This window comes from Dermacentor albipictus, chromosome 1 (genome assembly GCF_038994185.2).
Source record: "Dermacentor albipictus isolate Rhodes 1998 colony chromosome 1, USDA_Dalb.pri_finalv2, whole genome shotgun sequence".
Lineage (NCBI taxonomy): Eukaryota > Metazoa > Arthropoda > Arachnida > Ixodida > Ixodidae > Dermacentor > Dermacentor albipictus.
Genome location: NC_091821.1, coordinates 190,380,085 through 190,392,418, shown reverse-complemented (window position 1 = coordinate 190,392,418; position 12,334 = coordinate 190,380,085). Strand labels below are relative to the sequence as shown.

Here is a 12,334-nt window from a genome sequence, read left to right as displayed (position 1 = left end):
GGGCGTAAGGGTACGAGCGAGCTGTCTACAGTCATCTGCGTATTTGACGGCTTCCGACACTGGTATGCATTCGGAAGCGTCGGGTCGGTATGGGAGCGGCGTGTCTATAGTACACGAGGGCTCTCATCCATGTAGCAGAAAAAATGTCGAAAATCCAGTGGTAGCTTGTGTGGTCATATTATAGGCATACGTTACGAACGGCAAAACAGTGTCCCAGTTACTGTGGTGCGAGGCGACGTACATAGTCAACATGTCACCGAGTGAGCGGTTGAACCTCTCTGTCAAGCCGTTGGTTTGCGGGTGGTATACGCTGTATATATATATAGACTCGCGGTGAACGATGCTGCATGCAGCGAGAAGGGCTTGGATTACTTCGGACTGGAAGACACGCCCCCTGTCGCTGAGCAGTTCGCTTAGCGACAGGGGGCTCAGGGACAGCGACGAAGTTCCACAAGATGAAAAACGCAACTTCGCGCGCAGAGGCTGCCGGTAGTGGGGCAGTCTCGGCGTAGCGCGTCAAGTTTTCTACACCTACAATTATCCATCGGTTACCCGAGGAGCTGCATGGAAGTGGTTCATATAGGTCTATTACCACGCGATCGAAGGGCCGAGCCAGACAGGGCAGCGGCTGTAACTCACCAGGTGAGCGCTGTTGAATTTTACGCCGTTGGCGCGCCGCGCAAGCGACTACGGACTGGCACACGAAGTCATACATGCCGTGCCAGTAGAAACGCTGCCACAGCCGAGTAAACGTTTTCTGAACGCCGGCGTGACCGTTATGAGGAGCAGCATGAAAATAAGCGCATATGTCACAACGCTTGTGCCGTGGTATGAGAAGCAGCCATTTGTGACCATCAGACAAATATTTTCTACGGTAAAGGACGTTGTCGCGTACAGCAAAGTGAGCAGCTTGGCGACGAGGTGTTTGAGAAGGGGGTGTGAAGGATGGAGATCGCGGATGAAATTCAGCATAGTTGAAAGCAGGGGATGACACGCTGCTCGTCCGGCATATCAGCGACGTTGATGGATGACATGGATGCGAAGAGCGTAGACACTGAAGCCACATCACAAGGGATCGGTGATCGCGAAAGCGCGTCGGCGTCAAAGTGCTTCCTGCCCGATCGGTAGACAATGCGGATGTCATATTCTTGTAAGCGATGTGCTCATCGGCCTAGGCGACCTGACGGATCTTCTAATGAGGACAGTCAGCAAAGGGCGGGGTGGTCGGTGACAACGTCAAAAGGGCGACCATATAAGTATAGATGAAATTTGACCAGAGCCTAAGGAATGGCCAAGCAATCCTTTTCTGTTACAGAGTAGTTGGCTTCTGCATTCTTTGAGGTGCCGCTCGCAAATGCGACGACGTACTTGTCGTAGCGGTCTTTCCGTTGTGCCAGGACTGCACCAAGTCCGATGCCGCTGGCGTCCGTGTGTACCTCTGTAGGCGCGGTGGAATTGTAATATCGAAGAATAGGTGGCGAAGTAAGTAGGCGACGTAGTTGCCTGAAGGCTTCATCACACGAAGGTGACCACGCGGAGATGCCGTTGCTAGCGGTAAGCAAATTGGAGCGCTATAACGTAAAGCTAGGTTCTTATAACGTAAAACTATTCCAATCTGTTTTGATTCCAATCTCCTGTCGTCGAATTTACGTAACCACAAACGCAAGCCTCGGGCGGTAACCAGCAGCATTGTTCGAAATGTCCAATCAAATGCGCTCTTTTTTTATAGGAGGTCACTTTGTTTTTCTTTCAAAGCGAATAGCCTTGCCTAAATTGAGCAGGCTTTTTATATGTATAGAATTGCCTGAAAAGAGGCGAGGAACACGCTCAAGTAGAGAGGGGTTCGATAGGGCCGAGCCAGCACAGTGAAATTAGATAACCGTATGAAGAGGGTGGTGCCGGCGTCTGCGATTGACTCGCTTCCCCTTGCTTAGCTTGCGATGGTTGGTCAAAAATGGAGGCGGCGTGCAACGGAAGGTTAAGAATGTCGCTAAAGCAGATCCTCAGCAAAGAAAGGCCTATTTTTTGTCCACCGCAGGGCGAAGGGCTCTACTTGCGATCTCCAATTTCCCCTGTCCTGCGCGAACTGATTACGACTAGCGCCTGCAAATTTCCTAATTTCATCGCCACACCCAGTCTTCTGCCTTTCTTGACTGCGCTTCCCTTCTCTTGGCCCCCATTCTGTAACCCTAATGGTCTACCGGTTGTCTAACATGACCTGCCCAGCTTCATTTTCTGTCTCTTAATGTCAATTACAATATCGATTATCCTCAATTCTTCTCTGACATACCATCGCTTTCTTTCTGTCTCTTAAAGGGGTGGAGACATGAAAATTGCCGTTCATGCGTTCTTCAATTCAAGCGTTGCGTACTGCTTCAGGAAGCACGATACACACCGCTGGATTCATATATACCCGATAAATAATTTAATAATAGCATTATTATACCGAGCGATTTCGGTTTCGGTTTCTGGGCTCCGGGTGATAGTATGACGTCATAGGAGAGGAAACGCAACACGGCTTGGTCACGTGGGAATAAAAAAATAGTGACGTAAAACTATGCTACGTCGTCTGCTCGCGCATACGCGTGCTCTGCCAGCAGAGATAAACAACTGGCGATTCGAAGTGCATGTCGCGATTATTATAATTATTGCGAAGAGCGACAACAACGGTAAGAAAATATTGCGACTTGTGAGAGTCGGTGATTCATTCCGAAGCGCCGTAAACTTTAGCTTTGAAATGAACCGGAAAAGGCCAAGCGACGATATCGGCGGCGCCGAACGATCAGCGGCGGTGAGGCTGCCGTCAGTGCCAGAGTGACTGGCACTGAAAGACGGAGCTGTAGAATCAGATCCAAGATGTGGAGACAATAGATCATATCAGTGGATATCGGGTCATTGCGGCACTTGTGATATCAACCGTGCGAATGACGCCACCCGATCTGCCCATGATGGTGTCCATTGTATAGCACTGCAACAGTACACCACCGATGCAGTTACATAGCTTCGCTCGCTAGCACGCGAGCTTATACTGGCACAATTTACCTGACAGAATTTAGAAACACTTGTCTGCATATTTTTCGCACAGAATACAATTTTCACTTCATTAAACAGTTACCAAAAATCCTTAATGAATACATTAACACCCCTAAATTGTCTCGCAACGACCTGAAGGTGTATTTGAACTTGTAGATGTAGATGCTCATAGGTAATTAATACTTTTTGTGACAAAGTTTATTGTTTGTATACCATTTTATCACATAGAATGTTAAAATGTTGTTTGCTCTAAATAGGTCACGCACCTTTCTCTTCGTTGTCGGAAAAAACTGATATATTACTACGCCAGCGTCAATATGGCATGTAAGGGAGCCTGTCGCTGGCATGATGCGTTCGTAAGTGCGCCAATATATCCCGTCCTACATCTCTTTGTTGTTGTTGTTGTTGTTGTTGTTGTTGTTGTTGTTGTTGTTGTTGTTGTTGGCGGCGGCGGCGGCGGCGGCGGTGGTGGTGGCGGCGGCGGCGCCACCACCACCACCGCCGTGGTGGTGGTGGTGGTGGTGGTGACAGCAGAGATGATGACGATATGTTTTCAATTGCCATTTTTGTTCGTTTTCCCGTTTGTCTGCCCTTCAAGAGCACCAGCCTTTCTCGCGCTGCCACACGCTATGAGCAGTGAAGCTGTTTACGGCAGCAAGAAGAGCATTTCTAGCGTAGACTAGAAAAATAAAGTTGAATAAATAATGAATTACTTACATAGCACTGTCAGGTTATGCTGAATTGGTAAATTACACTTCTGGAACATCGAAAAGGTAAGTCCTAATGTGTGAGGAGCTTCGTAAACCGTAAAATACGCAGAAGCGAAAGACAAGGTGAAAAAGCTACCTTGATGTTGCTGCGCTAGCAGTGGCATCAAGAATTTTGATGGTACCTGCTCGGGACTAGCTAATAGTTTGTCGATAAAGAAAGAATACATTGCATTCTAACAGAACCAAACAATCAACCTAACGAGTTTTTCTTTTTAATAGCATTATGCGCACGAAGGCGCCCTCAGCACTTGAAGATACTTTAAATTCCATGACGTCATACTGACGTATCGTGCTATGAAACTGATAAGCGAGATTTTTCGGTTCTCGTAGCGACTAAGTAATATTCCAGAGGAGGAAAAAAAAAACGATGAAATAGGATGACATGACACATCGCTTCGCTATATAGTGTGTCCTGCCGTCCTCTCTTCGCTCATGTCCTTTTTTTTTTCTTTTTTTTTTGGTAGAACATCATTTAGTTCGCTTTGGGAGCAATATTTATGATAGGCAAACTTCCCTTGTATTTTATCGGCTAGAAAGTAACATTTTTTCTGCACAGGTGATTAAATACTAAGTCTTCGCAGGACAGTTTAAACTGATTCGGTGCTCTTTAATATCCTTTAAACCGACATTCAGCTACAACCAAGCACTCGCGAGAAGCTAGCCAAGGCAATGTATCAAGCAGTGGCGATAAAAGAATCCCCTGTGGTACCCCCCGAAATATACGTCTCAATTTACTCTGACTTCCTCCGATCAGGAATAAAATAAGACGTTGGGGAAAGAATTAATGAATAAGACGTAAAACATGAACATAAGTTCCCATAGCTTTCAGCTGGCTGATGATAGCTATACTTCTAGAACACAGTCGCATGCATGGTTTAGAAATGTTCGCATAAACAGCAAGTGTCGAGAAATCGCCTCTTCGGCGGTGTCCGATGTGACTCATAATGCCCAGTACACTATGTTCAGCGAGCAGCCGCTGCCGCAATCCAGCCACACGCGCTGGCAGTTTTCAATTGTGTTAAATAAACGAAATCCTAGTCTTCTGTCAACTTACTATCCATTGCCGTCACCACGCAAAATGCTGGGAGATACTATGACAAAATGGCACTGGGCGATAGGATGCTAGTTCGTTGCATACATTTTCAGACAATAGCAGACAGCCACGCGTGTCCCAGTAAGACTGATAGAGTTGATCGCATTAGTACTTTTCTTGTCCGTTTACTACTCTTTTCCTCGAGTTCCGCGGCGTCTCGTATGCCTGATGGACGCACGCGGACGAAACAGTACACGGTTGCGGAGCCGCGTGTCCTCGTCGTTCCTTGCGTCGCATTTCGTCACACCAAAGCAGCGCAGTAAACTAAAGCAGTCGTCTTACCTATACTCGCCTCTGCTGACGCCTCGCATATAGGAGCTGTAACAGTGGCCGCAGTGTCTTGGACGCGCTGATCGTACTTACGAAAGAATGGATCGGGCATATATGCTCAAACCAACCGAAAAAAAAAAACGTATATGTCGCTCCAGGCAATAGCCGCAGGTGCGGCTCCTCGAACCTGATGTGCCGAAACCTTTTAACCGTAAGCGCGTCGCTGAAGGGCCACCTGTCGTCCGGATAAGACCGCGCGTCGATCACGAAAAAAAAAATTACCGACGATTACGTTACTTCCTAATGCGAAATTTGAGCGCAGCAAATAAGCTGTTTCACCTTTTCGATAGATTGAGGCAAAGAAATCGAGCAACACATGTATGCGCTATCACAGAATTTTTTTTTTATTTTTCACACGTATTCCTTTAACAAAGACTCCACTAACAGTTCTTGACAGTCATGAAGGAAGCTTTGTGGTCGGAGAAATAGACTGATATATGTTCGACTTGGTACACCAATGCTTGATTCTCAAAGACGAGATCTATACAAGTGCCTCGCGAGGTTGTCACAGCCGTGGGACGCGTTACGAGCGAGAGGAACGGGATGTTCTCCCGCATAACTGTTAGGAAATTGCTGTTTGTCTTTATGTCAACATTAAAGTCCCCCACTACTAACATCGGTGTGGATCGATGGACGGTTAATGCGAGTTGCAGGAAGTGCACGACGTCTTTCGTGAGTGCGGTAGGGGCGAAGTAGGCAGCTACTACCAGCAAGCCGTTGGGCAACTTTGCGGCGCACAGTTCGCCAACTTCAAAGTTCGAGCCGGCGCTTTGACAACCGGAGACTCGCAGGAAGGGGTGGGAGGGGTGCGGCGTGTACACCCAGCGGCAAACGATGGGGGCAGAAGCGCGTGCAGCAAGCGGAGAACACGATAAAGGGAGGAGGGAAGAGATAGCAGCGACTGACTGATGCCGCTGACGCCGATAGTGAGTCAACCCCAGCTGCGGAGTTGGTTTCAGGGACAACGCCGCCGATGCCGACACAAACAATATGATACCCTCGCTTCCGCAGCGCTAAGAACCAGGGGGGGGGGGGGACCCTTTCCTCCTCTTTCTGCATGGCGGCGACGGTGTTCTATGCAGTCACGTTATCTTGACTCTCTAGCGGCGTCAGCGGCATCCAGCGGTATCAGTCGGTCGCTGCTAGCGCTGGGGGGATGAAAGGGGGGCGGAGCTGGTTACGAGGCCGACGACAACGCCGACGCGAAACCCAGGAACGGACGCCAAAGAGCTGCGCTCTAAAATGGCCAGGCTTAGCTTGGTTAAGCGAAGAATGCGTTGCATATTGCGCGAGTTGGGGCCCAGCTTTTCCTCCGGCTGTCATGACGTCACGTCACGTGGTTGCGCTAAAGGTCAATGGTGGCTGCCCGGCCGCGCCCAAGGGCTGAACTGAGTGATTGCAATATGCAACGCATAAAAAAAAGAAAGCGCGCGAAGCGACTGCAATGCAGCGGCACTTGACCGCGCTCGGCTCCGGCTGCCGCGCGCCACGTGCGTGCAGCGCGGACACCTTCGAAAAGCGCCGCGCGCCACTGGAGGTCGGCAAAGCGCGTCGTGAGTCGACAAGAACGCCAGCCGCGTTCATTAAGAGCCAGGAGCCCGGCTCGTAGTCACGCTCGGGTGGCGCTACGGCAGCCCACCATTGAGGTCACGTCCTTTGGGCGCGTTCTCTCGGGGACACCGCTAAGACCACGGCCGCCCCGTTATCAGCAGACCGGCTGCTGCGCACAAGGTGGGGAGACGCGCGCCGAGCAGGCCGCCGAAGACTTCGGGAGCACGCGGCGCCGCTTCGGCCCGCAGAGCACGACGGGCCCCGATTACGAGGGACGGGAGTGGGAACGGAAGCCCAGCGCGGATCGGGAAAACTCACACCGCGACACAGTGGCAGCAGTGCGGCGAAGGCAGCTCGAAAAGGAGATGACCTCGCGAATGCCTACTTCCTAAATTAGGGATATCACAATACGATAAGTGGTTTGTCAGAAAAACAATAAAGCACGTCAAATAAATCGCCATTAGGAAATACCAAGCAGCATGAAGTGACCCAAATAATTTATGAACTCAGCCAAGTATTACGTGAAGGAAGCTCGGAAATGCAACAATCGCGCTAACAACGTGAAAAAAAAAACAATAATTACTTTTAATCAATAAACTAAGGCCCTCCAGGCACTAGGAACGAAAACCACGCAGCAAGCATGTAAAAGAAGAATAACGGCCCAACGAAAGGGCCAACGATTCATTTCATCAACAAGGCAAACAATCGCACAAGAAAGAACTTAGTATTCATGGTATAATTGAGATATTTTCGTGCTACCCTTTCCCTTGCATTTGCGTGCATCTATGTAGGAAAGTACCTCGATGACAAAATGAATGACAACAACCGTATTTGTGCCATCATAAGCGTATTTAAACGTTTATGCACTTATGCGAAGCTTTGTCAACATCCACCTTTCTTCGCCCAAGTATAAGACAGTGGAGGATAGCTCTGCAGGCTTCTAAAATCTTTGTAGTTGAAACGGAACCCGCTTTGACCCAAAGGTCAGAGCCGAGACCGATATTGTACTAGATGGCAACCGACTAAGCTAAAAAAAAAACGAATCGATGGACACCGATCCCAAGAATTTCAAGACTCCGTTCTTCCTGTCAACGTGCGTGACGTTGCATCAGCATCTTCATGGTCACCATGTGTGTATAGAAAAGCGATGCGGACCAATCATCGCATCAAATAAATATTTCTCCCTATCTCTCTTTCTCTATCTCTCATTATATATATATATATATATATATATATATATATATATATATATATATATATATATATATATATATATTGAAGCAGGGGCGTTTTTCGTTCAATGAGCTACACGTAGGAACTAGGCGAATATTTTGTTTTCAACAATGTTCGCATTAACTTTCTGTAGCAAGCATTTAACCACGTACAAATAATTTTCAATTTTTCAAACACAATTTAGTTGACATTCCTTGGTTCAAACCTTGACATTCAAACCTTGGTTGACATTCTTAAACGAATAAAAAAATTGACTGTTTCTGCTTCTGAAATGCCTCTACTATGATATGTCGTCCAGGCACTTGTTATACGCCAATGTTGAATCACAGTACCGCGGTATAACGCCTATGATGCCAAATATGATGGGACGTAATCGGTGCACTGGCACGGCCACTGGATAAAAACAAAAAGAAAAAAAGGAAAATGTGCGGCCTGCCGCGTCTATCATAAATGGTGTGATCCGTCGCGGCGCAGTCAGGCGGGGATTGTTTTCTGGGATCGGCATAGACAATGCGTCAGGAAAGCGCTTGGATCGCCGTAGCCCGACGCGTCCCATCCCCGCCAGCTGGCGCCGTTCAGCCCAGCCAAACAGCTGAGAATGCAACTACGGCTGTCACGTCCGCTCCCATTGAAGCCCGCCTGACGCGACAGGCCACACCTTTTCTTTTTATATTTAATTCAGTGGCTGTGGCACTGCATCCATGCTGTCCTGGCATTACAAGTATAATAATCGCAAGCTCAAATCGCTTCGACATACACTTACGTTGCCTGCAGTAAAACGAATGATACAGAGGATGCCATAAGCCGCCATCATGATATATATATATATATATATATATATATATATATATATATATATATATATATATATATATATATTTCGGAGCTGCAGAGGTATATATATAGAGACAACCACGTACACATAGAATGGTAAGGCCGAAAATGTAATGAAGTGGTGGAAATCCAACAATGACTGAAAGGAGCATGTCATCTGTCTCATTGTTGTTCACGCTTTATGTTATGGGCATAGAAAGAGGACAAGAAAACCGTGAATTAGGGTTTTATTTATTGTACATGCGTAACGGGCAAATGGTGCAATAGAAGGTCCTCGCTCTGATGTATGCGAACGACATAGTGCTACTAGCAGACAATGCAAGATATCTACAGACACTTCCAAATACATGCGGGAACGCAGCAACAAATCTAGGCCTAAGTTTACCACAAATAAATCGGGAATTATGATATTTATTGAAGGGGCAAGTAATTATGTGGTGTCAATTCAACAGCAAGTCATGCCCATAGTAAAGCAATATAAGTACCCCGGCATATACATAAATGAAGGAAATACTTACTCAAGCACCCATCAAGATGATCTGAAAACAAAGGTGAAGCGAAATGCAGCAATAATGAAACACGGAACAATCAAGGGCCACAATAAGTAAGTATGACGTGGTGCGCGGAATCTGGAAAGAAGTAATGGTGCTAGCGCTAACGTTCGCAAATACTACTCGGTGCCTAAAATCGGACATCTCATCGGGGATGGAAGTTAATCAGAGATCGGTAGGCCGGTTGACTTTGGGAGCCCACGGGAAAAGCGCAAATGAGGCAGTGCAGGGTGGCATGTGTTCAGCGCTTTTTGAAATCACAGAAGCACAGAGCAGTTTTGAAGAAAGACTCAGAAACATGGATGAAAATAAATGGATGGCTAGAGTGTACAAGTATCTGTGCCTGAACAGCGTGGACGCAGAACGGAGGAAGAGGTCCAGAAAGTTAGCAACAAAGTACAAGGTAATTCAAGGTACAAGGTACAAGGTACAAGATATAATTCAAAGTGTAAACAGAGAACCAGGAGTCATCTAGAAGAAAGTGAAAGGAACAGCGACAGTGAATTGGATGCAAAGAATGGAAACAAAAAAAAACGTGCAGACTTAAAATAACAAGAAAGAAATTAGAAGGGAATATCTGTACGATAGCACAGAGGGGCAGTGCCTTGCTCTCTGAGGCTCGAGCCGGTTGCCTAAGGAGAGAAACATACTGGAGCAAATACTCGCAACTAGATGAGGCATGTGTATGCTGCAGCAGTAATCCGTAGAGAAATAATGAGAGACTAAAGCGAAGGAAAGACAGGGAGCTTAGCCAGTGTAAGTAACGGCTGGCTACCCTGCGCTGGGGAAAGGGATAACGGAAATAAAAGGTGAAAGAAGAAGAAAATGAACAAAAAATGAAAAAATTTCAATCAATAATCCGATGCTACAAGCTACAACTTTCAAAGTTTGTCCGGAGACCACTCAACACATCCCAATGGGATACGAAGCTATTCACCCAGTGAGACCCGTAGGTAACGGAAGCATTGGATTTAAAGTAGATGGAAGCGTCGGTCGGTCAGCCGTCGAGATAAGCAAGAGACGTCTGGAGTATTGGTGGAAAAATAGAAGGAAAGATATTGATACGAATATCTATACAGACATAAGTGGTCGTAAAAGGTAGGTAGAAATGTTTTGGGTAAGAGAAAAAAGATGCAAGAGATCTATACAAAAGTGTTAGAGAATGAAAAGCATGTATAGCATACCTGAATAACTCAAGCAGGCTAGGAGACTAATCGTCAACGCCCAGTTTCAAAGGCGATACCAATTATTCAACACAGTGCTCAATCTCAAGCAGGAATCACGGTTCTTTAGGGGTTTTATGGAACTATTACGAAAAACTGACCTATCCAGTTGTAGGAAATACAGCTCTTTTTTTTCGAACAGACATAAATCAAAAAAAAAGGAGGGGGGGGGGGGCGTAGTCTTTTACCCTCAGCGTAGTCGGCTAAGCACTAGCATGATCCAATGTGTTCCTGCTTGAGATTCAAAATGTTTTCGCTCATTACAGCGATATTGCCAAACCTGTTTTCTAATTTGTACCGGCAAAACCATGTCACTAATCATTCTCCGACATAAGTGACCTTTTAGTCGTATTAGATTAGTCCTAGTAGCACTCTTACTGATGAACAAACAAGAATGCTCTATGCATCGATAACTATAGGAGCGGTAGAAGAAACACGATTCATCCCCAATAAAAGCCGTTTATAACCAACAATATGACGTTCGTTTTCAGGAAATAAAAAAGTATATATATATATATATATATATATATATATATGTGTGTGTGTGTGTGTGTGTGTGTGTGTGTGTGTGTGTGTGTGTGTGTGTGTTTCGGAAATAGACAACGACATTATTTTTTTTTCTTTTCATGTTGTCAACAAGCGACTGCTCATCCACTTGTAAACAACCGCCAACTTGTCGTTTCTACCCAATTTGAAATGATAAAGCTGCAGTACACTTTCACGCTAGCTGCTCTTTGAACCTAAATACACGCACGCAAAGAGCGTCAGTGCGTATGCGCCAGTCCTGTTTTAAATAAATGTTGACACATGCGACCGGCACCGGCTCCTCTTGCCTCTGCGTTCATCTCGAGGAACAACACCCTCAAGGAGTAGGAAAGGAGGAGAAAAAATATTTATGGACAACACTAAGGCCCAGTAAAGAAGGCGTGATGGAAGAAGTTCGTGACACGCAGAAAGTGAAGGAGCGGGTCAGGTGCACAAATCTCGGCTGGGAGTCTGCACTTGTTTTACCGTGTGAATTCCGCAGTGCTCATTGGAATTATCTTTGAGACCAAAAAATGAGAAGTTTTTCATTATGCTATTTCTTCACTTAAACACGAAGCAACTCCCATTTCGAAGACAACTCCATTTTCTTTCATAATTCTAGAGAGCTTGTGTTCGGACTTATTCCACATTAAATTTGACAACTAGTACACTAATTTCAATGAGGGAGTCTCGACACACAGAACCCCCTATATGAGGTAGCTTAGTGCAGGGGAAAGGCAGAAGCCAGTATTTACTTGTTTTGCCAGCCGATCGTAGGAGCACAGGTATTATCAGCTCCCCCATGCTATAGTGTGGCATGATATACGAAATCGGCTGCGTCATATAGACGGCCGCGTGTCTTAGCTTCGAGGCTCTAGCCTCTAAGAGCTAGATTAGCGTGCCTTTGAGTGTCGAATTTTATTATGAATATCACGGAACCTAGGCGCTCTAGCATAATTCAACATGAAATTCAGTTCAAATACGTTTATCTCAAAGTTTGCGATACAATATGCTATACCATAATAGCGATATTTATAACGTTATATCATTTTTTGTAAATTGTGCATTACCTGATTTGCACAAGAAGTGCATGTGTCCATCAGAGTGCGTAAACCGCCTGTACGTAGCTAGCACAGCCTTTTTATTGAATTTACCGATACTCTAACTCTGAAGGTACTGCATGTACGCTAA

At 46.1% G+C, this 12,334-nt stretch overlaps 1 protein-coding gene across 1 annotated transcript in view; it reads left to right on the top strand.

The window, feature by feature from the left end:
• Nucleotides 1-535: 535 nt before the first annotated feature.
• The window catches only part of LOC135897982 (coactosin-like protein), a 67,759-nt gene continuing 55,960 nt past the window's right edge, over nt 536-12,334 (top strand). The window contains exon 1 of the mRNA XM_065426692.2: nt 536-642. Coding sequence (XP_065282764.1) covers nt 565-642 — 78 coding nt within the window. The 5' untranslated portion in view covers nt 536-564. The remainder of the gene's footprint in view (nt 643-12,334) is intronic.